Source organism: Orcinus orca, chromosome 6 (genome assembly GCF_937001465.1).
Source record: "Orcinus orca chromosome 6, mOrcOrc1.1, whole genome shotgun sequence".
Lineage (NCBI taxonomy): Eukaryota > Metazoa > Chordata > Mammalia > Artiodactyla > Delphinidae > Orcinus > Orcinus orca.
The window spans coordinates 108,384,646-108,412,131 of record NC_064564.1 but is presented as its reverse complement, the minus strand read 5'-3'; the positions used below and the strand labels follow the sequence as shown (position 1 = coordinate 108,412,131).

Sequence of the window (27,486 nt, the reverse complement as noted above, 5' to 3'; positions counted from 1 at the left end):
CAGAGAAGAAAACAAAAGCTATAGACAGTGTCACTGCGGACGAATGTAACCCAGAGCCTGTAAGGTCCAATGTCATTTTACTGAGGACAGCCAGGAGAAAAACTTGCACACAGCCACACACACAGCTGGATTCGCAGAGGCTCTGAAAAGAAGGCTTGGTGATATGCACCACCCAGGCTCCAAGTTTGACCTGTTATGGCTTTAGGATTTATTCTCCGCCTACCTCCCAAAATGATCAGAGGCAGATTATAGGAAGAGTCACGTACTCAGTAGACTCATTTAAATAAGAATATAAGAATCAGAGGAGTGTGATGAGGGTGAGGTACCAGGTGAGATCTGTTGCAACTGAAAATACAACTTAGCTCTGGGCAGCATCCAGAGTGAAGGCAAAAAAGCAAACTTGCAGACTATCCTCAGGCAGAGGAAGAATCACAATCAACCAGGGAAGGTAAATTTTTTTTTTTTTAAGATGTTGGGGGTAGGAGTTTATTAATTAATTTATTTATTTTTGCTGTGTTGGGTCTTCGTTTCTGTGCGAGGGCTTTCTCTAGTTGTGGCAAGTGGGGGCCACTCTTCATCGCGGTGCGCGGGCCTCTCACTATCTCGGCCTCTCTTGTTGCGGAGCACAGGCTCCAGACGCGCAGGCTCAGTAGTTGTGGCTCACGGGCCCAGTTGCTCCGCGGCATGTGGGATCCTCCCAGACCAGGGCTCGAACCCGTGTCCCCTGCATTAGCAGGCAGATTCTCAACCATTGCGCCACCAGGGAAGCCCAGGAAAGGTAAATTTTTATAGAACTAAACTTGAAATTTTAGCATCAGAAACTGATCATGGGAATTTATGCTTCTGATTCCCTCCCACCTCCCAAACTCCCACCATAAGCTTTAGTGTGTTATTTTCCTCCTTGCAGCTTTGCCAATTACCAGCTGTGTGACCTGGAGCCAATGCCTCACCTCTTGGAATCTCAGTTTCCCCATCCTTTGAAGGGAGGGATGCGCCTATCTATTTATGAAAAGGAACGAAGGAACATTGGCTAGCATTAACTGGGTGCTTGCTAAACATCAAAAGCTTTGTGCTCATTATCTCACTGAAATCTCCCAATAACTATATAAGGCCAGTCCCATAAATATTTTACAGACGAGCTCTCTGAGATTCAGAGAGGTAGAGACAGTTGCCATTGTCACACAGCTAAAAAGCAGAAGAGTCAGAACTCAGTTTCATGCTTTTGTGATACAAGGCACAAATTTAACCGTTAGACTTTTCCACTTTTCCTGTATATGTCAAGCACCTAACAGTTCCTGGCACGTAGTAGGTACTCAACATATCAGTCCCCGTCCTCACTCCTTCCTTTTCTCCTAAAGTAAAATTATGTATATATGGAAAAATTTATGTCTACTGAAATAATATTAGTATCTTACATTTATATAGTTTCTTTCCTCTAAGGAGATCACGCTACTTAACCTATTTTCTCTGCTAATCTCACCAAAGCTCTAGCTATCATTATGTGTTATTTCATTTATTTTACAAATAAGGAGCTAGAAGGCAGCAAGCTGTTAGGGTGACGTGCCCAGAGTCAGATGGAAGTTACTGCCAAAACCAAATAAAAACCTTGGTCCCCTTTACATCTAAATCAGCCTTTATCCTCTCACATGACACAGCCTCCATAATAAAGAACAGATCATTCATTTTTTATCTGGAAAACTACCAAACGTATAATTCAGTGAGGGGCCTCATGACCTTACCACCTTGTCAAAGGAAAGAAAGTATATAAAAAATGAGGTTTGCAGGAGCAGACGGTTTTGGTCCGTCAACTTTCTCTTGGATTACGCCCATTAACCAACATAAAATAATGCAAAATATAATGTAACAGATCCCCGTGTCTTTGGAAATTCAAGTTAAACGCACTGATCTTTCAAACTTATATACAATGCACAAGGGCAATCATTAACTCGTGTGGGGCTGCAGAGGTGCACATTATATCAACGAGCTCTTTGAAAGAAACATATGATCTACAATGGGCCACTCTAAGAAGAATCCAAGTCAGCAACGAGCATTTAGTGGCATAAATTCACAGCATCACAGCATTCTGGAGCTCCAGAAGGGACCTGGCAGACCACTGAGAACAACCCCTCCATCCTGTGCATCAGGAACCCAAGGCTCAGGGAGGTTAAGTGGCTTTTCCAAGATTTCACAGACAGGAGAGCAAGAAGGAAAAGATAAAGCTGCTGACTACTAGCCATTCCACTTGCAAGTCTTGCTTCTGATGTCCATGAGTACACTTGGCACTTTCCAGAATTACCCATCTATATAGAGAGTGCAGGAGAAAGAGCCTGGACTTGGTAACAGAAAAACTCAGGATTCAAATCCTGACTGCTACTAACTGGCCACGTGATCTTCAGCAAGTCTCTTAACTTCTCTGAATTTCAATATTTTCATCTATAAACTATGGGTAAGAGTAAACTCCGCAAGTAAGCTGCCGGTAATATAAACAAGGGGCCCGGCACAGCCTTGAATTCCACAAAGGCAAACATCAGGTCCACGTACGTCCCCAGCGCCCAGCACAGAGGCTGGAACATTACACATCTGTAGAAAATTTGCCAAGCAAATCAATGAACTAACCAAGCAAACAGGTACTGGACTTGAACTTAGGTTTATTTGCTTCTTAAACACTAGGTTATATTGCTCCCAATTAACATGATTTCAAAGCAGAGTGTTGATTCTGACTTACAGAGTACCGAGTACACAATGGAATAAGGAGGCCATTTTCTGGCCATAAAGCAAGAAACAAGTTCAGTGGGAAAGTTCCTGGACTCTCAGTGTTGGTATTAATTCTTGTTGCTAGCATGGGTACATCATGAGGCGTTAGAATCAACTAAACCTGGGTTTAGGTCTCAGCTTCAGCATAAGCTGTGTGACCTCAGAGATATTACTTTACCTCTCTGAGCCTAAATTTCCACACCTGGGGAAAAACCTACTTCACAGAGATTGCGTGACAAATGAGGCAATCTATATAAAGGAATACAGGATGATGTGTGGCACACAATGACTCAACAAGTGTCACACTCCACTTCTCTTCTAGTTATTTGGAAGCTTCATTCATTCATTTCACTTAGGTCTCTGCTCCAACATCACTTCCTTCCTGAACCTTCCTGCCTACAATAAAACCCCCAACTCTCTCTATCCCCTTAGCCTGCTGATTTTTCTTCATAGTCCTTATCATCACCTGACATTACATTACATATTTATTTGTTTTTCTTTTTACTGTGCCTACTCGACAATAAAGAAAGCCCTGGGAGGATGGGGACTTCTTGTTGTTTGTTTACTGCACTATCTCAACAACTAGGAAAGGGCCTGGCATGTAGTTAGTGCTTAATAAATATTTGTTGAGTGACTGAATGAATGAATTCAACACTTATTTGAGACTTGCTAGATGTGAGGCACTGTGTAGGAACAGGGGTTTGGAAACAACTCAGAAATGAAATTACAGAAGGAGAAACTGATTCTGCCTGCTATGGAATCTGAGAAGATTTATATCTCACCTGGACTACTGCAGTGGCCTCCCGACTGTGCGCCCTGCGTCTGCCCTGTCTCCCTACATTCCACTTGTTAATTGGCAGCCAGAGAGACCTCCGAAAAGTCAACATCAGATCATATCACTCCTCTGCTTAAGTGCTTCCAATGGCTTCCCACTACAATGAGAGCACAGCCCACACCCCTCACCACGGCCTGTAACGCCTGAAGCACCTCCTCTCACCAGCCCATCACCCCCAGCTCCACTCTTTCCCTCCCTCACTGAGTTTCAGACACAAGGGCTTTCTCTTCATCAAATATACTAAGGTCTTATCATTTCTTTTTAAATTTAAAAATAAACATACATTTTATGCATTTGAAACTCTAAGTTCTATATATTTACGTAATTAACAATATTCTGTTCTTATGCCTAAAATTCTTCAACAAGTGAGGATTAATGGGAAAATGACTCTTCAAGGAACTTGGGTTAGAGATTACAAGTGTCGGGAATCTTTCGGACTCCGGGCCTTTGGGCTATCTGTTCACTCTGCCTGGAAAGCTCTTCCCCTAGGCTGGCTCTTCCTCATTATTCAACTGTCAGTAAAAATGTGACTTCCCTTAGAGTCCTCCCCAGCTAAAGCTGTCCCTGCCACCATCACTCTCATCAGGGCACCCTCTACTGGATCACATTGCCTTTTCTTTCCTCACAGCATTTCATTATTTGGAATGACTTTCTCTATGTGTCCTATCTTCCCAATCAGAATGTAAAATACATGAGGACAAGAACTTTGTCAGATTCACTGCTGCATCTGAATAAGTAAACCGGATCTCAAAAGATGCTGGAGTCTGCCAAGATGAGACGTACAGGTAAAGTACCCTATGAGTCTAACAGGATCATGGAGTGTTGGTTTCCTTCCAAAGACAACTGCCCCATTACGTCAAAATATGTGAATTTCAGCCAGACGTACTTGGGAATGGGTACCCGAATTAGCGTCTCTTCCACTTCTGGGTTCAGATTCATTCCACTTTCTCTTATAGCCTTGATAGCTGCAGCTGTACACTGAAAACCAGATCAAAAGGTAAACAGAATTAGTAAATAATTATTACCAGATGCAAGCCCTCCATCGATAACTGGCAACCCATCTTGGCAGAACATGGAAACATTTAGTTCTGTTACCAGTAAGATCAGGAAGTTACATTGGTGTAGAGTGCTTTGATCAAGCTGAATAGCAAACTATGTCCACTCCTGGTACTAGTGTACTGCGGGAGGGAAAAAGCAAAGAGCAAGAAAAAAGAAAAAGAAAACAGCTCTGCTTCTTTGAAAAGATTTCAATGGTTTGAGGCAACACAAATCAAAACCACAATAAATCCTCAAGGGAGGAGGGCTGATCTGTGCAAAGACTGGTGTAAAGACAGCTGAAAGATTTTATACATTAAAAATTCCAGTTGACATTTTACACTCAAAATATACCAGTGCCGATTTGAAATGAGTAAATAAATTTAACTCATTCGCTTCTATGCTCACACCAACCTCACTCATGTTTTGTCATGAGCAATGAATCTCTGCTGGTGTGTGCACCAAGAAAGGTAGCGTGAAAGATCTCAGCTCAAATCCCAGCTCTGCTAACCATGTGACCCTGGGCAACAAGCTTGACTTCTCTGAGCCTCCATGCTGTAATCTGAGACCCTGCGGTACTGTACCTCAAAGAGGATTAAATGAGGTAACATGAGCCACGCATCTTGTTCTGTACCTGGGTGCCTGTAACACCCAGGTAAGGGGCGCTATTATATAAACGTATTCAATAAATGAAGAACGCACAAAACCCCCAAATAACGACGAGCTGATATCATCACTTAGCTGATGCACTGCTGTCTTTTTTTTTTTTTTTTTGTGACTGCACCACGAGGCATGCGGGATGCAGGATCTCACTTCTCCGAACAGGGATCAAACCCATGCCCCCTGCAGTGGAAGCGCAGAGTCTTAACCATCGCACCGCCAGGGAAGTCCCTCTTTTTTTTTTCTTTTAAATTTATTTTATTGAAGTATAGTTGTTTTACAATGTTGTGTTAACTTCTGCTGTACAGCAAAGTGATTCAGTCATACATTTTCATATTCTTTTCCATTATGGCTTATTTCAGAATACTGAATATTATTCCCTGATGCACTGTTGTCCTGACATCCTCCAGGGTCTCTTCTGACACAGCCTTGCTCTCTAACGTGCCAGGTGGCACACTGGTACGCTGATTTCCCCAAGTGCCTCATCTCACCTCAAGCAACATTATAACCACACCTGGCTTGCAATCCTAAAGCATAAAAGAAAGCAGTGTGGAAGACAGATAATTTCACGGGCATGACAATGTGGAATTCATGAAAACAAGGCCTCTGACATTTTCAAAAGAATTTTAGGTTTGACCAGAGCCAATCCACATTGCTTGGATTCACAGAGCCAATTCCCAGCCTTGAGCTCCTCCCTAGACTTTCTGGTTTAAATAAATGGGGTGTGTTGCACACCTATTTTACTTTCCCAGGTTTTGTTTTGTTTTTTAAGGGAGTGCCTAAAAACCTCATCCATTTCATTTTTGAATGACCTGAATTCTACAGGGACATGACATGTTATCATAAGGTCAAAAAGACAAACCGGCATTCCACATGCAGACAGATCATCCCCTCGGGCTACAGAATTTAACAGTGTGTCCACTGCTTAAAACTATAAATTCTTAAAATGTACCTCTGACCATAGACTACTGGAGCTAGAAGGGACCTTGGACATAACCGGGTACAGTCCCTTCCTTACGAATGCAGAGACCTGCTGGTAAAGGTCACATACCTCATACAGAGATACAATCCCTGAAAATCAAGAGCAAGGGAGTGAAGACCTCGCTCATCATGCTTCCAGTGACCACTCCATCCAGTGATGTTACTTTGTCTCCGTTACCTTCCAGATCCCCTAGCTCAACGTATTCAGTAATTGTGGCACAGGGAATTTGATTTTTTTCTAATAGCCAAAAAGAATTTGGAACTAGGTCTGGTGTATAAAGGGGATGGCCAAGGTAAATAAAAGAGCTGGATGAAGAAATGAAATTTTCCTCTGCAAGAAAACTGCCATCTTCCATATAAAATGAAACACAGATTTCTAAAGTTCCCAATAAAAGGAGAATGACCACTTGGAAGGAGCGGCCTGATTTCCAGACTCCTAACCTTCCTTTTCTGAAGCTTCTCACTGACTGACTGATAACTCAGCTGGATCATCCCACCACCACCACCCTCCTTTCACACTCTGACCCAAGTGTTGCCACACAGCCTTCCCAGGCAAGCAAGGGAGTACCCACTGCTGCTTCCAAGCTGGGCAGGAACTATGTCTCAGTATTTACATATTCCCAGTCCAAGGCTCAGGGCCTAGTGTGTGCTAAGTGCTCAGTAAAAGCTTGTTGAGTAAGTATATTAATGCACTGACTCAGACCTGCTAGAAAAACTCATCTCCTTACTTTTACTTCATGTTTATAACCCCCCCACACACAAAAAACCCCTTATTTTATACTATTTTATACATGTTCTGTGTCCTTTCACATGCAGAAAAAATGTGAACCAAGAGAGGTTTCATTTGCAAAGGTATCTACTAAAAGAGGTAGTTCTAAAATACTCTAAACATGTATATTTTAGTTTGATATGGAAGGATACAGAAACTCAGGGAATTATAGTCATTTTCCCAACATGACTTCTGAACTACTAGTGGTTCAGACAAAAAGGCACATATTTCTATCGCATTTCCCTCTCCTAGCTTTCACCCCCTCTTTGAAGGGATGCCCACCAGTAGGCTGCCCTCCAGTGATAACACTGACTCACTGGTTGCAGCTGCTTGGAGTACTGGGTCGAGAAAGATCACAGACCCCACCTGGGGTCAGGCAGGCAAGCGTGCTGCAATCAATTAGCAATGTCTGCTATTACTGTTCTTAAACTAATAAATCTAACTCATTCGCGTCTATGTGCATGTCTACGCTACAGCACAAAAGATGATGAAACTTTTGTAGACAGGTGAACAAATCCTTGACAATCTGGGTTCCAGTCAACAGCTGACTTGCAGGGACTAAAAAAATATTTGTGGAATTAACGAATGGATGGTGAAAGGAGCACAGCCTTTAGAGTCCAACAGACCCATGCTCAAATCTTGGCTTTACCACAGCAGCGTGAACCTGCAGAAGAGATTCTACTTCTCTGAGCCTCAGTTCCCTCATCTATAAAATGGAATAAACTTTAATTTTAAAGAGTATCCGTAAAAGCTTTTGCACAGCAAAGGAAACCATAAACAAGATGGAAAGACAACCCTCAGAATGGGAGAAAATATTTGCAAATGAAGCAACTGACAAAGGATTAATCTCCAAAATTTACAAGCAGCTCATGCAGCTCAATATCAAAAAGACAAAGAACCCAATCCAAAAATGGGCAGAAGACCTAAATAGACATTTCTCCAAAGAAGATATACAGATTGCCAATAAACACATGAAAGAATGCTCAACATCATTAATCATTAGAGAAATGCAAATCAAAACTGCAATGAGATATCATCTCACACCAGTCAGAATGGCCATCCTCAAAAAATCTACAAACAATAAATGCTGGAGAGGGTGTGGAGAAAAGGGAACCCTCTTGCACTGTTGGTGGGAATGTAAATTGATACAGACGTTATGGAGAACAGTAAGGAGGTTCCTTAAAAAACTAAAAATAGAATTACCATATGATCCAGCAATCCCACTACTGGGCATATACCCTGAGAAAACCATAATTCAAAAAGAGTCATGTACCACAATGTTAACTGCAGCTCTATTTACAACAGCCAGGACATGGAAGCAACTTAAGTGTCCATCAACAGATGAATGGATAAAGAAGATGTGGCACATATATACAATGGAATATTACTCAGCCATAAAAGGAAACGAAATTGAGTTATTTGTAGTGAGGTGGATGGACCTAGAGGCTGTCATACAGAGTGAAGTAAGTCAGAAAGAGAAAAACAAATACCGTATGCTAACACATATATATGGAATCTAAAAAAAAAAAAAATGGTCATGAAGAACCTAGGGGCAGGACAGGAATAAAGACGCAGACCTACTAGAGAATGGACCTGAGGACACAGGGAAGGGGAAGGGTAAGCTGGGACAAAGTGAGAGAGTGGCATGGACATATATACACTACCAAATGTAAAATAGATAGCTAGTGGGAAGCAGCTGCATAGCACAGGGAGATCAGCTCGGTGCTTGGTGACCACCTAGAGGGGTGGGATAGGGAGGGTAGGAGGGAGGGAGACGCAAGAGGGAAGAGATATGGGAATATATGTATAAGTATAGCTGATTCACTTTGTTATAAAGCAGAAACTAACACACCATTGTAAAGCAATTATACTCCAGTAAAGATGTAAAAAAATTAATTAATTAAATAAATAAAAACACTTTTTAATGATAAAGATAACAATAATAATAATAATAAAATAAAGAGTATCCGTGTTGATCACATGAAGCAAAACATGAGAAAGCAGTGCCTGGTCACACCGTAGACGCTCACCACACATTTGCTTTCTTACTGCCACAAGAGCAATAATGGAGCCTGCAGAATTTTTTTTTCATTTGCCTTGTTCAAATCATGCTGTGGTTTTTTTACTCTCTTCTTTTTTTCCAATCATTAACTCTAGCTGCAGGCAAGTTTATGGAAGGCAGCAACTGCATCATTTATCAAGCAGGACACATGCTTAACAAATGCAACGCAGTTTTCTGTCCTTGATGTATCTGAAAAGATTCTGCATGTAAATCTGCATCATGTCTCTAGGGCATGACACAGAAATGCTCAGGTTTGAAAAGAAAGCCAACCGCATATAAAACAGAAAGGAATTATATAAACACAGTGAGGATTAGCTCAGCATTTTGAAGCTATAAACCTGGGTACTGCATGGACAGCTTCTAAACTGGAGGAAGGAAATGTTTAGTTAGAGCTATTTGTTTAATATATACACCAGATGAGATAAAGGAATTCAAAAGACAATGTAACTCACACTTCCTCACTCTGTCCTTGTAAAGAACCTCTCTAGTGAGATGACTGTAAATGTTTTTTTTTCAAAACCCACAGAATTTCAACTTGGAGAAATGGCAAAGATGCTTTGCTTGAAAAATGAAGATATACTCCAACTTCCTAAGAAAAAATTAAGCTGTTAATACCTCCTCCTGCCTCATAAGATGCTCTGGTGGCCAATCAGGTGCTTCTTCTGTGAATGCCATTTGCTATTTAATAACAGAAGTGGCTGGCTCTGAAAAGCAATCTGCCTGATGAGGTCTTCAAACTGTGTAATTAGGAGGCTATTCCCTAAATTGGCCCGCAGTGCCTGTGGGATTAGACGAACAAGGCAGAGAGGCCTCAGTGGTTCAGAGGGGCCAGAAAGGGAAAGAGCTGACAGTTCCCTTTTTGTCCATTACTCTGTTCCTCGGTAACACCAGGAATGAGTGTCTCCCTTCCATCAACCTAATGACAAGTATTCATCCATTTGAGGAAAATTTACTGAGTGCATCCATGTGTCAGGCACAGTGTTAGGCGTAAGTCAGAGCAAGTTAGATATGATTCTTACATTCCAAGCTTACAGTCTAGTGAAAGTGAGCTGGAAAATTAAGATGTAAAAAACTGTATAACTATTGATAATGACAAGTACAATGAAGAAAAAGAACTGGGCTGTATAAAAGTGGTAAATGTGGAGGAATAATTGGGATTGGGTAGATTAGGGAAGACTTCCCTGAGAAAGTAATATGTAAGCTCTGATCCAAAACATGAGTAGCAATTAGCCAGACAAGAGTGTCCCAAGCAAAGGAAAGAGCATATGCAAAGGCCCTGAGGACGCAAAGGGTCTGAGGAATTGAAAGGCTAGTGCGGCTAGAGCCGTGTGCAAGGGTGACAGTGGCACAAGACTGAAGAATCTGCAGAGACAGGCAGAGGCCATTTCATGCAAAGCCTTCTAGGCCACAGTCATCTTTTATTTAAAGATTACTTGAAGCCACTGATAAACTCGGTGCCTGGGAATGACATAATCCAATAGACATCTTTACAAGTTCGCTCAGGCTGCAGTATAGAGAATAGATTGGTGGAGGAGTGAGTAATACCCCTCACAAATGTGCCTAGCACATCAGCTACAAGAGCCCTCCGATTTGAAACAGCCTGCTCATAGCAAGGGCTTTCTCTTACTCATATCTCTAACCCAGTTTGTCAAATCCAGCAGTTTCAACTTTGGTCTCTGTCTTTGGGCTAGAACTACTGAAACAGACCATCGGAATAGGGAGAGACTTCAGATTCCTTTACCTCATATTAACCGGTGAGGAAATGGGAGACCCAGAAAGTGACACAACCTACACAAGGTCAAACAGCCAGCTGGCGGGACAGGTGGGACCAGATTCCAGGTCCTCAAGGATTCCTAACCCAGGTCAATTCTTACTGGACCAATGAGGAAAAACCCATTTACCTTCCTCAACCGGACTTAAAATCATAGCCTCCAGGTTGCAATGATCTAATGCAACCCACCTTCCAGCCTTGGAAGCACTGTGCTCTGTGCAATATTCTGCAATGTTCAGTCCAGTTTGAATGGAATGTGAATTCCTGGAAGGTCTGCTCCAAATACTAATGCAAAAGTCACAGACTGGTGGCCCACAGAGCAAACGTGGCCCATTAGGTTTTGTCATAGTCTTAAAACAAAACACACAAAAAAGGGCATTAGTTATCAACATTTAACAAAGATCTTACATAAAAATTGGGGTTACTGGCTTCTTCTGTAAACAAACACCTTAACGCCTGGTAATATCTAATGACCAGGCCTGCATTTCTGCCCGGGAAGGATCAGCAATAGCTGGGCAAAGGCTGCTCCCTTCAGACAGGGCACGGGAGCTAGTTTATCCCGGCCCTTCCATCACTGCACTGCCACTACCGTTTGTCTTAGATGGGGCCCGTGTCAGTATTCAAATTACTTGCCTGGCCTCTACAGTGTTTGAGTTAAACAGAAAAGGAATTTACAAACAGGAAGAGAGCTTTTCTTATCCTGAAATTCCCATTATTATGCCTTCTCTCTTGGTTCATCCCAAACTAGAGGGAACACGTTCTCCTGACTCGACTCAGCCTCCTGCATTCCAAAAGAGACCATGGAGAGGGACCCCTTTAGCAAGGCCACCTTACCTCTGGGAAGCTGGCCATATTCACCAAAATCAGCTGTGGCGACTTCATGGAGATCTGGCCAATCTGGTTTAGAGCAAGTTTCCCATCAGCAGTTACCACAGTGATATGATCAAGGGATCCTAAAAGAAAAATGAAATAAAGGGTCTTCGAATTCAGAAGGACTTTAGTAGCCCCACATCTAAGTCTCTATCAATTCAGATTCAACTAATGTTTAGGGATCCCTTACTAATGTGGCAAAGATGGTTCAAGGGGCTTCCACAGGAGCCGTGGTGCCACGTGATGGAAAGAGCTTTGAAATGTTGACAAAACTAGGTTGCAACTGCTTACCAGCACCAGGGTAGCCAACAGTCCTGGTCTGCCTGGCCCTGAGCGGTTTCCTGTGACACATGACTTTGAGAGCTGAGACTGGAAAGAGCTGGTCACCCCTCCAGCAACACTGCCATTTACTAACATGAAACCTCAGGCAAGTTAGTCATGTTCTCGGTACCTCGGTTTCCAGCTCAATTAAAAAATACAGGATTAAAGTGAGGATTATAACTAAATATAAACAAGCAAGTACACCATAGGCACCAAAAAATAAACATAAAAATAGTTACCACTTATTAGGCCTTTTAGTTTTCACAACTCGTCTGTAACACTGTCTCCACTTGACACCAGAGAAAGAGACTTGGGGAGGTTAAATGGGCCAAATCACAGAGCTAACGAAAGGAAAAGGAGGAAGAGCCAAGCTCCAACCCAGGTGTGCTTACTCCCAATTCTAATCAAGGCTCTTTCCCTTATCAGTGGAATTCAAATTTGGTTGTGCGTCAGAATCCCCAGGGAGCTTTTTCACGTAGATTCCTCGGCCCCACCCCCAGACAGCCTGATTCTGCAGGGGCTTGGGAGCCTGTGATTTGGGGGAGCTTGTAGTTTTTTTAAAGATCACCACATGATTCTGACGTGCAGCCAGGTTTGGAACTGCTCCCTGACACCACCTTGATTTTGGCACTTAGATTCCCTTTAGGAAGAAAAACAAACAAAAAACATAAAACAAACAAAAAAACCCCACCGACTATTACCACTTCACTGTTATCCTGGATCTGATCTTTGTCTCTATCTGAATTATGGAAAACCCTGGGCAAAATTTTCTTGTCAAGAAGGCAAGTATATAGTTACAGATGGAAAAGGGGTGTTATTCAAACTCCCTGATTTCCTATGCAAATGAAAACTAAAAGGAAACATTACCATTCACTTTAAGAACCACTCACAGATGGCTCATTCTGATACACAAAGAGTAAAGGGTCGGGGGCTGGAGGTCAGTATTTTAAACAAATTGGGAGTTGTCCCAGCAAATTGTTGTTAGAATAATGCAGTACCATACCATGGCCCAAAGATCCGATTTGAAGCACAGTACTCAATTCACCATCACAAGATAGAAGGCTGTTGACACCACTGGCTTCAATCTGGAAAAGTCCATGATTCTGAAAACCAGTGACCTGGGTTCAAATACCAACCCTGCCACTTCCTGACTGTGTGACCTTAGGAAGGTCCCTTCAACCTTTTGGGCGTCTGTTTCCTGATTTCTAAATGGGGCATTAAAATCATACTTCTCTCACAGAGTTGTTATGAGGGTTAAATGAAAGAGTTTATGGAAAGCACTTATAATTGTGTCCTGGCATATGTAAGCGCCCAATAAATGCTATTATTATTACTTTTCAACTTTCTCCTATATTTTAACCAAACTAACCTACTTACAATTTCTCTAATACAGCCTGTTCTCTCTTGCCTCAGGATCCTTCTACTGAGGATGCCCTTCTCTGCTCAGCTAACTCCTGCTCACTCCTTAACACTCAGCTATGATTGTATCTAATCTCAGAAATCCTGTCTGACCTCCTAGGCTGGATTACAAAGCCTTTATGAGCTCCCGAGGATCCTATGCACACTTCTACAATAATGGCAACCAATATTTACTGAACACTTCCCATGGCAAGACATAGTGCTAAATGCTTTCTGTAATTTATTTGCTTTCATTATCACAATAACCCTATGAGACAGTGCCACCATTTTACAGATGTGGAAACTGAGGCACAGAGTATAACTTGTCCAAGGTCACAAGAGCTCTTAACAATGGAGCTGAATTCAAACCCAGGTCTGATCAACTCCAAAGCCATGGTCTTCATCACTCTGCTTTGCTATATGGTTTTACACATGTTGGTTTACTTGTCTATCCCTTCACATTAGGATCTAGGCTCTTGGAAGGTGGGGACAATGTCTTTTCTCTCTGTATCTACAGCACCTATTAATCAGCACAGAATAAGTGCTCAATAATGCTTTGATGAATAAATGAATGTACGGATGGATGGATGAATGAATGAGAGGACAAGAATGAACAAAGAAATAAATCTGTATTCTAGACAACTTTTTTTTTTTTTTTTTGGCGGTACGCGGGCCTCTCACTGTTGTGGCCTCTCCCGTTGCAGAGCACAGGTTCCGGACGCGCAGGCTCAGCAGCCATGGCTCACGGGCCCAGCCGCTCCGCGGCATGTGGGATCTTCCCGGACCGGGGCACGAACCCGTGTCCCCTGCAACAGCAGGCGGACTCTCAACCACTGCGCCACCAGGGAAGCCCTAGACAACTATTAAAAGCAATCAACTATCTTGGAGACAGAAACTGCTGGTAGATGGACGTGTAAGAGGAAAAGTGCCTGCTGGTTCAGATAGTAATGAAAGATGGTATGGAAGAATCTGGCAAAAAAATAAAATAAAATAAAAGACTGGCTAAGTCTTTAGCCAGTCTATTTAGCCTGTTTCACCCAAGTCTCTTCATGGCCCAAATTTCTACACAGAACATTGCACAGACATAACCCTGAAGAGAAAGAAGCAAAGAGGAAATACCAATGGGAGGCCTTCTGAAAACGGATCTTAATTCAGCCTTCCTGATTTGCCATAAGATCCTTTGCCACAGAAGTCCCAACATGGGCTTTTCAGTACGCAGTTGTGGTGGTTCCCATTCCCTAAATCCGTATCGACATAATGCATCAAATCCTTTTCCCTCAATCTGTCCCCAGCGAGAATCTCCCTCAGCCTCATTCCTGCCCCTCATTTTCGCAGAGGTTAACATTTAACAAATTACACTCCCAACCTCTTTCCAGGCCCATCATCTTTTTAAGTTCAACAAGAGTGGAGCTTGCTGGCTAATTTTAAGTATCACATTTCTCCCTGAGCTCCTCTCAAACTGCTCTCTGGTTTCGGCTGCAGAATGTTAACAGGCCAGAAAGCACAGGGGAGACAAAGCACTTTATCAGCTTCATACCTAAAATAATAAGCAAGTTTAAAATAAACAGTTGGGAGAGATTGAATGGCACGCTCTACTGTCAGCAAAGGCAGAAATGCCCCAGTCCAGGGCTGACAAATGACGGAATGGTCTTCTGGTTTCACACTGGATCTCGTCTCTGAACTCTGTATGTTTCTGCTGGTGTTTATAAATGAAGCCGTATACTTTTCACTTGGTTTTCTTAAGAACAAGTTCATGAAATACTTTCTAGTTTCCTTGTGAACTACCCCAAGCAAGATGTGAGTGGGAGCAGTGCAAGCTCCCACAGATACTTTCCGAGGGGGTCCCGGGCTTGACTCTAGGATGATGACAATTTCCAAAAGGCCAATTTAACAGCAATTGGATTTTTCCTGCCTGCCTGCACCATTAGCTGACAACTCACTTCTTCCATCACATCTGCAAACAGTTCTCCTAGACAGTTCTGACATTTCCCACTTAGGAAAGCCACTTTCAGGAAGTTATTAACCCAAACGGAATCTTCCTGGTCAAGCTCAGGGGTACAGAAATGCCTCAGGTGGGCAGGTCTGCAGCCAGTTGGTTCCCAGTAAGCGATAAGAACGGCCAAATAGGAAAAATCAGACCAAAGATGTCAGTTACTATGAAACTAAATACCTACAAGTGTAGAGAGTACAGCAATAATAAAATTTCCATTTTTTGAGAGTATTATTCCATGAGAGCAAAGACCATACCTATTTTGTTCACTTTATACCAGCACAACGCCTAGTTCATAGCAGGCAAGTATTTGCTAAATGGATAAATGTAGTGTTAATATGTGCTGGGCACTGTGCTAGAACGACTGCACATGTTACCTCATTTATTTACCCATCCCAAAGCTAGAAGGTAGGAATTAGACAAGGAAACTGAAAACCACAGAAGTAACTGCCCACGGTCACCCATTAGTAAGCGATAAAGCTAGGACTAAAACCCAGCTCTGCCAAAGCGATGTTTTTGCCACTACGCCCCTCTCCAAAACACAGGTTCAGTCACTAACCTGGTGAGGTCCTTATATTGACAGTCTTATTGAAATTATCCTTGAGCGCTTCTATCACCGACTTCATTTCTTCATCCACCTCTTCCAAGCTGATTATATCCTCAACCAAGGCAGTGTTAAGATTCATTCTGGTTTGGGACTGTCCTTTCCCTTTGGCTAGAAAGTCAACATTCAATGAATAAAAAAAAACAGCAGCATAAACAGAGACAATAAACAATGAGTTAAGAAGTACCTACTATGTGCAGGGAAAAAAGCCAAGTGCTAGAAAATTACAGAACATTGTCACTAAGTGTAGGCCCTAAAAAAGAGCCTACACTTACTGTCAACCTGGGACCCAGCATCACACAAACCACTTTCTCAGATATTAGTGAAGGCACAGGTTTTATAATGAGACACCCAGGTGAAAATATGCGCTATAATGCATACGACCTTTATGACCTTGAGCAAGTTACTCTACTTCTCTGATACCAGGTTCCTTTCCTATGAAACAGGAATAATATCTATACTGCCAGGTTGCTGCAAGGACACAAATTAAGTAATTCAAATACCTAAAAGAGCACTATCCACATGGCAGACACTCCATAAGTGAATGAATTCCTTATTTTTCAGAAAAATAAACAGAAGGTGAGAAAGGTAGAGTGACTTTGCCTAATGTCACAAGGTCATGAAATAGTAAAGACAAGGTTTGGTCCCAGATGTGCCTAATTTTAAACCCATGAACTTTCCATTAAATTGTCTTCATAAAATGTAATTGGAGATACATAAAATATATTAATTCATTTAAAAATGAATCCTAAGACAAGGATATGCAAAGTATCTGATGGCTGGTACAGACAAAAAAAACAACAGTAGCTTAGCAACATTAAACACCGCCGGTAGTAGTGACAATGGCTTATATTTTAGAAAGCAACAATACTGGGAACTGAATAAAATTCTAATTTATATCTAAACCATCATAGCGATTTTTCATATGCATCTATAATGTGTATATGCATACATAGATCACTCCCGTGAGTATTACAAATAGTCTTGCATTTCTTTAAGGAGGGTGTGGGAAGGAGAAAAAGAATAAAAATATTTAAATAATATTATCCTACACTAGTTTATTTATTAAGAATTCAACAAATATTGATTGAGATCATTCACAACAAATTTTATTGAACATCTACAGTGAGCTAGATCCTGAGCTATTTATATACCATATTACAATTTGCAATGCAATTTCAAGTACATTCTGCTTTTAGATATTCAAAGCAGCTCTCTGACTTAGGAAGAACAGAGATTATTATTGTCCCCGTTTTACAGATGAGAAATTTGAGGCACAAGCCATTTAAATGTTTTGCCCAAAGTAACCAACCAGTTAGCAGCAGAGTGATTTTTTTTTTTTGAACATTTATTTGCTTGTATCACCATCTTGCTTGAAATCTCACTGGTCTTAAGTTAACGGGCTAATGGCTTAGAATTGTCAGAACTGATGAAAGGGGTGAATCTTCAGATTTAGAAACACAAGTTCCAAACAGGATAATAAAATTCTAGGTAAATTCACACCTAGACATTTTGTGAATGCAGAAAACCAAGGACAAAGAGATTGTGAAAACAGCCAGAGAAAAGACAAATTATCCATAAAGGATCAAAATTTAGAATAATAGCGACAATAGAAGCTAGAAATAATTTCCAAGAGCAACAACAGAAGCTAGAAACAATGGAAATAGTATCTTCAACTTTAGTGTTAAACCAAGTATGCATGTTAAAAATTTTAAGTTATGCCCATCAATATTAGAATGGATAAATATTCTTTATGAATGAAATACTATACAACCATAAGAAGAAAAGATCTACAACTACAAAGAAGAATTTAAATGAGTCTCACAAACATGATGTTAAGCAAAGTGGCTAGACACAAGAATCCAGACTGTACAGTGCAAAATCCAGGTACAATAACATACACTAAACAGTATAACAGATAAAACTATATCATTAGTAGTTAGAATAATAGTTACCTGCAAAGGGTAGAAAGCGGTAAGTTACTAAAAGGGAGCAAAAGGGCACTTCTATTTATTTATTTATTTATTTATTATTATTATTTTTTAAAAGGGCACTTTTGACATGCTGGGAATGCTCTGGTTTTTGGTTTGGGTGCTGATTACATAAGTAAAAATTATATAAGTGAAAATTATCAAGCTTATTATTATTTTCTTATGATAGCTGCACTTTTCCATAGGTGCTTTACTTTTTATTTTATTTTTTTTTTGCGGTACGTGGGCCTCTCACTGTTGTGGCCTCTCCCGTTGCGGAGCACAGGCTCCGGACGCGCAGGCTCAGCGGCCACGGCTCACTGGCCCAGCCACTCCGCGGCATGTGGGATCTTCCCGGACCGGGGCACGAACCTGCGTCCCCTGCATCAGCAGGCGGACCCTCAACCACTGCGCTACCAGGGAAGCCCTAGGTGCTTTATTTTTATAAAAACATAGAAAAGAAATTAAAAGTAACCACCAAAACAATAAGAAATAGAATGTATACCTTCCAAATCAGCAGAGATGAAAAAAGAATAAAGAAACTTGATTAATTCAATAGAAAGGAGAAAAGAAGAAACAAAGAAAACCTCAATAAAGAGGTAGTACAAAATAATAGAAATACAAGTACCCAGACCAAAGAACCAGTTAAAAGTTAGAGACTCTCAGTAAGATTTTTTTTAATCTAGTCGTATATAATATATACAAGAGATTTTACAAAAATATAAGCTCACAGAAAGTTTAATGTACGGGCATGAGAAAATTATAACCCTAGCAAATATTAATCAAAAGAAGGCTGGTGTAGTTATATTAAGACAAAATTGATTTTACAACAAAATGCATTATTAGAAACAATGAGGAGCACTTCATAAAAACAGAAAAAATTCACCAGAAAGATATAACAATTCTGAGCTTCAAAACTACTTATGGACTGAAGAAAAATGCACAGTGGAATTTTTAAATATTTAAAATGACAATAATAAAAATACTACACAACAAAAACTTGTAGGAAGTACCTAAAGTTGTGTTTATAAATTTACAGTCTTAAATGCTTACAAGAAAAGAAGTCGAAAATTAATGAACTAACTGTCCAGCTCAAAGGATATAAAAAGAACAAGAACATGGGAGGAAGTAAACGATATAGAACAGAACTCAATAAAGTTTTAAAAAAGAGAGATCAAAAAAATTAAAAGCTCTTTTTCTAAAAAGGTGTATAAAATTGACAAACTTCTGTCAAAAATAATTGATTAAAAAAGGGAAGTAGGGACTTCCCTGGTGGCGCAGTGGTTAAGAATCTGCCTGCCAATGCAGGGGACATGGGTTCGATCCCTGGTCTGGGAAGATCCCACATGCTGCAGAGCAACTAAGCCTATGCACCACAACTACTGAGCCTGTGCTCTAGAGCCCGCAAGCCACAACTACTGAGCCCACGGGCCACAACTACTGAAGCCCGCACACCTAGAGCTCATGCTCCACAACAAGTGAAGCCACAGTAATGAGAAGCCCACGCACCGCAAGGAAGAGTAGCCCCCACTTGATGCAACTAGAGAAAGCCCGCGTGCAGCAACGAAGATGCAAGTCAGCCAAAAATAAATTAATTAATTAATTTTTTTTAAAAAGGGAAGTAGACACAAATAAATAATACTAAGAAAGAAAAAGGGGACACAGTCACCAAAACAGTAGAGATTTTAATAATCTTAAGAGACTATTATGGACAACTTTATGCCAAGAACTTCCTATAAACATATAATTTACTAAAACTAACTCAAGAACAAAGAGAAAATCGGGGAGTTCCCTGGTGGCCTAGTGGTTAGGATTCTGGGCTTTCACTGCCATGGCCTGGGTTCAATCCCTGGTCAGGGAACTGAGACCCTGAAAGCTGTATGGTGCGGCCAAAAAAAAAAAAAAAAAAGTATTCCTATTCACCAGCAACCAAATAGAAAACACAATTTTTAAAAAGATATAAACTTAAAACAATGAATCTTGTATAAAATAACACAGAATATATTTATGACCTTAAGGTAGGGGAAAATTTCTTAAAAAGGAAAAAAAGAGCACTACTCGATAAAGATTGATAAACTGGTCTACATTAAAATTAAGAACTTCTGTTCATTAAAAAAACACTGTGAAAAGGCAATTATTATCAGCAATACATATATATATGCAGAAGTCTTATCTTTAGAATACATTAAAATTCTTACAAGTCAATTTTTTTAAATGGGCAAAAGACTGGAAAGAGGATATCCAAATAACCAATAAGCAAATAAAAGGTGCTCACCATCATTATTCATCAATGAAATATAAATTAAAACCATAATGAGATATAAATGCACACCCATCAGAATGGCTAAAATTAAAAAGGCTGATCATACCAAGTGTCCACAAGCATACAGTGGGTATTTAGCAAATAGAAAGCTAAAACGCTCTGGGAAGGAGTGTAACCTGACATGACTACTTTGGAGAACTGTACGTTCTGAAACTGAACTGAAACTTAATATATGCATAACCGAAGGCTCAGCAATCCTCCTCTTGGTATACACCCAACAGAAAGGCATACACATGGGCATCAAAATGCATGTTCATAGCAGCATTATTTATTTTAGCTCAAAACTGGAAGCAATTCAAATATCCATCAACTATAGAAAACACACATAAATCGTGGTATACGCATTCACTGGGGTACTATAAAGAAATAAAAATGTACCAACAACTACTACAGGCAACAACATGGACAAATCTCACATGTAGATTGCTATCAAAGGAAGCCAGGCATGAAAGAATACATCTTGAGTTCAAAAAGGGCAAAACAAATCTGTGGTGGTAAAGTCAAGAGAGGGGCCTGTCTTTTGAAGGGTGACAACTTAAAAGGACATGAGGGAAGCTTCCAGAGTACAAGTGACGTTCTATATCTTAATCTGGGTGATGGTTACATGGTTGTGTTCACTTTGTGAAAATTCACTGAGCCATACACTTACAATGTATGTATGCACTTTTCTGTGTACATCACTCAAAAATTTACTTTAAAAAACATCATATACAAAAGTGACAAAAATGATGATAGCCTAGAAATAAACCTGATTAAAGAACTGTGCAAGATCTTTATGGAGAAAACCTGACAATACAAGTTGCATAGAGAAGAGCAAAAGGCCAAGAAGAAGAAAAAGAAAAAGCTAGCGTGTTCTGAAGGGAAAGATTTGTACCACTAGATTCAAGACTTGTGATTCAGGCATTAAGGAATTTAGTGCAGGGAGAGATGAGTAGTTCAACACATCAAGAACTCAGATATAAATCACACCTACAAAGAAACCGGACATATGACAGAGGAAGCATTACAAATCTGGGAGTAAAGAAGGGCTACTCAATAAGTGAGGTTGACACACTTATTATCCATTTTAAAAAGAAATAAAATAGATTCCCTACCTCACATCATATTCAGAAATAAATTCCATATGGATTAAAAACCCAATGTGGAAAGTAAAAACCTTTAAAAGATTTAGAAGAAAATACAGAATAGCTTTAGGACTTTCAGATAGCTGAGGGTTTGTTAAATAAGACAGAAAAAGCACAAATGATAAAAGAAAGAACTGAAAAATATGACTACATTGAAACTTATGTTCAATGAAAGACATCATAAAGTAAAAAGGCAAAGTAGATACTTGCAACATATACAATCAACAAAGGATTAGCATTCCTAATATAGAAAGAATCCAATAAATCTAAAGGAAAAAGTCAACCAACTTTTTAGGAGGCAATCAAAGAAGACAAAAACTGAATAGCCAATGAAATATGAAAAGATGCTGCTTACACGCTGCAGCTAACGTCTAGTGCACTTGAATACTGCAATGCTGTGGACATCAGGAGACCTGGATTCCAGTTCTGCCACTAACTCGATATGATCATGGGCAAATGTCTTACATATGGACCTCAATTTCCTCATTTGCAAAATGGTGAGATCTGTGCTTCACTAGATAATTAGAAGAATTTCTTCACTGGATAATTACAATTCCTTCAATGGATAATTATAAGGATCAAATTAAATTATTAAATGTATGTGAATTTAAAAAAATATAATGCAACCTATAGATCAAAGTTATTAACTGAATATAAGGCTTCTATGCATTAAAGCTCTTTTGGCAACTTGTTAATTTTCCTATTAACAGAAAAGGAAAAGGTCTGCATGAAACCATAAAAGAAAAGCAGTGGGAAAAATATTCAGTAGGGTATTTCAAGCACCATCCTTAGGAGTGGAATCCCTGACCCACCACTGCAAATAGCAGGTCTGCTTGACAATTTTCTGTCACTCATCCATTCCTTCAGCAAAATTTTTTGATACATACTATGTGTCAGGCCCTGTTAGTTGCTAAACAAGAAAGACATAGACCTCACAGGGTCCAGTATGGAAGACATAACAAACAATAACTAACTAATTAATGAGTGCTGTGCTTAAGTACATCAAAGGTAAAGTAACAGTGTGCACAAATGCATGTAACAAGGGACCTGACCCAGCCTAAGAGGTCAGGGAAGGCTTCCCTGAGGAAGCGACATTTAAGCTGAGACCTGAGTTGTATCAAGGTCTCATTCTTGGATGACACAAGCCATTAAGATCATCCATCTAAATCCACGGCTCTAATATCTCCTCACCCAACAACCTTCTGCTTTTAATATTATTTCCAACGCAGATCTTCCTATAAGAAGAAGGCAGGTTGATCCCTGCCACAAGTATTCTGATTTGCTTGGCACTTATACCTCTAATTCTAAATCTAAAAGAAATTAAGCATTTTCTGAGCCATAATAACAAAAGAGGCGGCATGGCAATGACAAAACAGGTTCTAATACCAACTCTGTCACTGTGACCTTTTAAGCTAATCAACTGAACCACCTGAGATACCGTTTCCTCATGAGGCATGGGGAGAAATTCAGAACATCTCTGAGATCCCTTCCAGCTATGATAATTCAAGGGCTAAATATAAGACAGGGGTGAGGAGGTCATGCCTCTACCTTTGGCTTTCTTGGTAGCGAAATGACGGATTGGTACAGCTGGATAGGCCAGGTATTGCCCGTGGTCATTCTGTCTTCCACTCACTGTCTTCAGCGTAACTTCTGAAACAGGTCTGGTCAAGGCTGCAAGGAAGTTGCAAAAGGCAGGGTGGACCAAGCGGGAGCACCTTAAACCCAAGGCCATGACTGAAGACAATTCTTGTGAACACCCACTAAAAAGAACAAGACAAAAAGGAGATCAAAGTAAAACAGACCCTATTACAACTTCAGAAAATAATCTGTACCAGTTAGCAAGTAAATCCTCTCAGCAGAGTCTGTCAATCAGTTTTGAGTATGTGCTAGGGAACTTAAATACGTTATCTCTAATCCTCCTCCCAACATCTGTACAACTTAATATGATTAGCCCCATTTTATACTATGAAGAAACTGAGGCTCATGGAGATTTAAGTAACTTGCTCACAGTCTGCAGGACTCCAAATCGCCATGCTCTTTCCACTACAGCAAATGCCCCTTAGCACACAGGGAACAGAGTTAAGTAAATGTAGAGCAGACTAAATCCTTAATGATGGTAATTAAACCCTTCTAGGAGAAAAGGCACAAAATCTTGATAAAGTTATACTATAAAGAGGAAGGGCAGAGCACTGGAAGAAGACTTTAAACTAAATAAAATCATTTCAACAGGCATAAAATGACTGGAAAATTCACACAACAGCATTTAATTAAAATTTTCTTTGGTTCCTTATGCACCGATTACCAATTAGAATGCACTTTACTGTGAGTCTGAAGCATGGCTGAGGTTTGAGGTCTTCCATGTTATAGAACTAAAGCTCTGGGAAATGCCACCCTCCTTGGTGTTAACACAAGTTACACATTATACTTCTGAGGGCTTTGACCGTGGAAGAGATGCTAGAGCCTACAGCTACCTCTGGGATAGAACACAGCTCTAGCTTACTGGCAAATGTAGCATTAATAGCTTCTGCCAGGAATCTGGCTATTATTACTCAGCTAAAAATTAAGCACGATTAGCAGCAAATACCTGGAAGCTACCGTCTTTGAAAAACAGCCCCATACCTCATTAAAAAAATTAAAACTCTCATCCTAAAATTTTGATGCAGTATAACAGACTGAATAAGAGCATGGGTTTTGCAGCCATAAGACTTGGAATCCAATCCCATCTCCACCACTGACTAAATGCCCCTGAACCTTTCCGCACCTTGATTTCCTCAACTGTAAAATGGAGATAATTATAGTTATTTCCTAGATTTGGGAAGAATAAATAGGTTAATGTAAGTAAAACACTTGGCACAGTCTCTAGCAGACAGGAGTTTCCCAGAAGGGTACCTACTGACAGTTGTCACCTTTCCTTTCAAAGACTTCCATGCCAGGGTCAGACACAACAAAGAAATCATACATGTCATTACTAAAGTACAAGGAAGCCTAGAGTCAGTCACATCTAGATATAAATTTCAACTTTGGGCAATTCATTCCACTTACTGGGCATCACGTCCCCCATTTGCAAAATGAAAAAAATAATCCTGTTCTTAAAGTAAAATGAGATAGTGAATACATATTAAAAACCTAGTAGCATGCCGGGAATATAGTACCTGTTTAATAAAAGCTGGCTATCACTATCACTATTTTTTTAAAGAAAAGCAAATGAGTTGCACAAAGGCAAATAACTTCTCCCGATGGAATTTTTAATAGCAAGAGATGCTAGATGTCAGTGAACAGTGTGTGGACGTCAGTAAAGACAGAGCTAGATAAAAAAATAAAAAGTTTTTCCCCTTTCACATTATTAACACCTACTATTAATGGAGGTCAGGCCTGGGCTTCCTGCTTTACCCATATTATTCATTTAATCCTCTCAAAAATGCCACAAAGAGAGTATAATAATCTCCTTTTTACAGACGTAGAAGCTGAGGCTCAAAGAGACTGTCACTGACCAAGGGCATGGAGCTAATAGTTCCGCCCTGTAGCAGCAAAACTGTTCACAGAAATGTGCCTCTAAGTGAGGTTTCTATATGTAAGTTTTTGCCTAATACAGCTAATGCCTAACCCACACTTATATCCAAATATGGCTGTATAATATAGTTGTTTTTTTTAATCTACAGGGTCTCAATCTGGCTGTTTCATTAAGACAGGTTTCCTGGTGTTCCTGTCGCAGGTCATAATACCAATCCACAAAGCAACAGGAAATCAAAATGGGTTAGAAATAAACAACCTTTGACAGAAAACTCACCCAAAAGCAGACCCAGTACACGTGAACCGGAAGACGACTCTATAAATAAACCACACTGCTGAAATGCTTAAGGCGTAGATTTTAATTGCACAGAAGTCAGGAAACTTCAAAGTGGAAGGTCAATAAAGGCAATCCCTTGGACCCTTTACCTTAAGAACATGCATATTAACACTCAGTTCAGCAGAGAAGTAAGGTCTAGGAAAGGAACCATTATGGGAGCCCAAGTATTATACAACAAAATGAACCTACACTCAGAAAAAAAAATGCAGCAGGAAATATCTGACCTTTGGATACGGTCTTGAACTGGAATCTCAGTTTGCCCATTTACTAGCTGTGTGACCTTAGGGAGATCATCAGCCTCTCTGAGCTACAGTTTCCACTGCATCTTTCTCATGGTGATATTAATGAGCCTTTGAAAAGGTAATTATAACAATAATGAAACAATAGCTTATAATCATATAGTTATAACTATGTGCCAAAAACAATTCTAAATGATATATTGCATATATTAACTCATTTGAGCTTCATGATAACCTAGGATATATGTACTTTTTATTATACTCATCTTACGGATAAAGAAACAGAGGCACAAGATAAATAATTTGCCCAAGATTTTATTTCAGGCACTTTTGTTCCAGAGTCTATGCTCTTAAACACTATCCTAGATTGTGTACATAAGGCAGTATAATTACTGGCATTATTTTTCCAACTGTTGAAACATTTTTTAAAACTACTTGAAGCACATATTCTTTATCCAAAGTCGAGGTTCTCAAAACTTGAATTTTCCTGTTTTTCCATAGAAGGTGCACTTTAATTTTGTAAAGAAATAGATGAGGAACACAAAGTCCTGGTTTATCCACTGTCCCAGCAACCCCTACCAATCCAGCTGTATATTAGCTTATGATATGTAGACTTTTATAAATGTGGGTGTGCACACACGCAGGTCCTTGTTGTATATAAAATACTTTCATGTGTTACCTGGTTCTCACAGTAACCAGGGTTGTGATAATCACCCACATTTTACAAATAAGCAAATTGATCTTTCATTTCCTTGAATATTCTTCCTGCTCCAGGGTCTTCAAAAATACTGTTGAATCTACTTGGAATGATCTTCCCTCACCTCTTTAATGAACTACCTCACACTTTTCTTTCAGATTTCAGCTTAAGCATCACTTCCTCAGAGGATGCCTTCCTTGGCTATCTCCTCTAGCCCAATAGGTCAAACGTCCTATAGCCCACTTTCATAGCGCCCTGTACTTTTTCATAGCACCTACTTTAACAATACCAGTTAATATTGGTGTAGTTATTTGATTATTGTCTAATTCCCTCCATAAGACTATAAGCAGTAAAAGGACTAATCTATGGTTGTCTTGTTCACGGCTGCATCCCCAGTCCCTACCACAGTTCTGAACATAGGAGACACTGAATAAATGTGAAGAATCCATGAGCGAAAGTCTATAAAGATTAAGTCCTTCCTCAAGGTCACAATGCCGGCACCAGAACTGAAATCTAAGCCTCAGACAGTAGGTCCTAGGCTCTACTTCCCACTGCTTCCATTATCTCTTGGTTTGCCAGATTTTTCACTTAGAGATAATAGGGCATGTTCTCTAAATTCAGTGCCATGTGAAGGCATTTACAGTATCTGACTCTATGCAGGATCATGTCCCTGGCACAGGCAAAGGAAGGATGAGACACTTTAACAAGTGGAGAAAGAGCTTTTGCCTAAGAGCTAGGAGGGCTGGATTCCAATATTCCTATCTCATCATTCCCTGTCAGCCATCCTTTTTAGATTCATAACTACCCTGTATTCAAAAAGCACTTGTGTAAGCTCTGCTGATGACCTGAGACTTGTATCAAGTCATTTCTTCTACCTAGGTTTTCTTTCCTCAACTATAAAACGAAGGGTCAGACTAGGTTTTCATTCTTTCTAACTATAAAGCTCTCCAAGATTCTGAGAATGCGAGAGTGGGGTGACAGGAAAAAGGCATCAAACTTAGAGAAGACCTGGGAAAGAGTGCTGGTTCCAGCACTTCCTAGGTATGTGACCTTCGATAGGTCAAAATCTCTGGGCCTCAATTTCATCTGTAGATAACAATAATATTTATCAGGGTTATCAGGACGATCGAATAAGATAAGAGCTGCAGAAGCACTTTGTAAATATAGACGGGCTATTCAAATGACAACTGTTTTGCCACTGGGCCGCACAGAGTAATGGTTAAAAGTTGAGGCTTT

General features: G+C 40.1%; 1 protein-coding gene across 5 annotated transcripts in view; it reads right to left on the bottom strand.

The window, feature by feature from the left end:
- The window catches only part of MRRF (mitochondrial ribosome recycling factor), a 55,960-nt gene that overhangs the window by 27,834 nt on the left and 640 nt on the right, over window positions 1-27,486 (bottom strand). For 2 of the 5 annotated variants that reach the window (XR_007478100.1, XR_007478099.1), the window contains exons 2-6: window positions 23,016-23,227; window positions 16,006-16,161; window positions 11,702-11,820; window positions 11,057-11,217; window positions 4,476-4,567 (exon numbers count right to left, since the gene is read on the bottom strand). Coding sequence is in view for 3 of the 5 variants with exons in the window: in XM_033427252.2 (XP_033283143.1) it covers window positions 4,540-4,567; window positions 11,057-11,217; window positions 11,702-11,820; window positions 16,006-16,161; window positions 23,016-23,199 (648 nt within the window). In the remaining 2 variants the exon portion in view is untranslated. Of the gene's footprint in view, window positions 1-4,399; window positions 4,568-11,056; window positions 11,218-11,701; window positions 11,821-16,005; window positions 16,162-23,015; window positions 23,228-25,254; window positions 25,474-27,486 lie in introns of those variants that run through there. The other 3 variants (XM_033427251.2, XM_033427252.2, XM_004269253.4) reach the window with 3 other exon arrangements.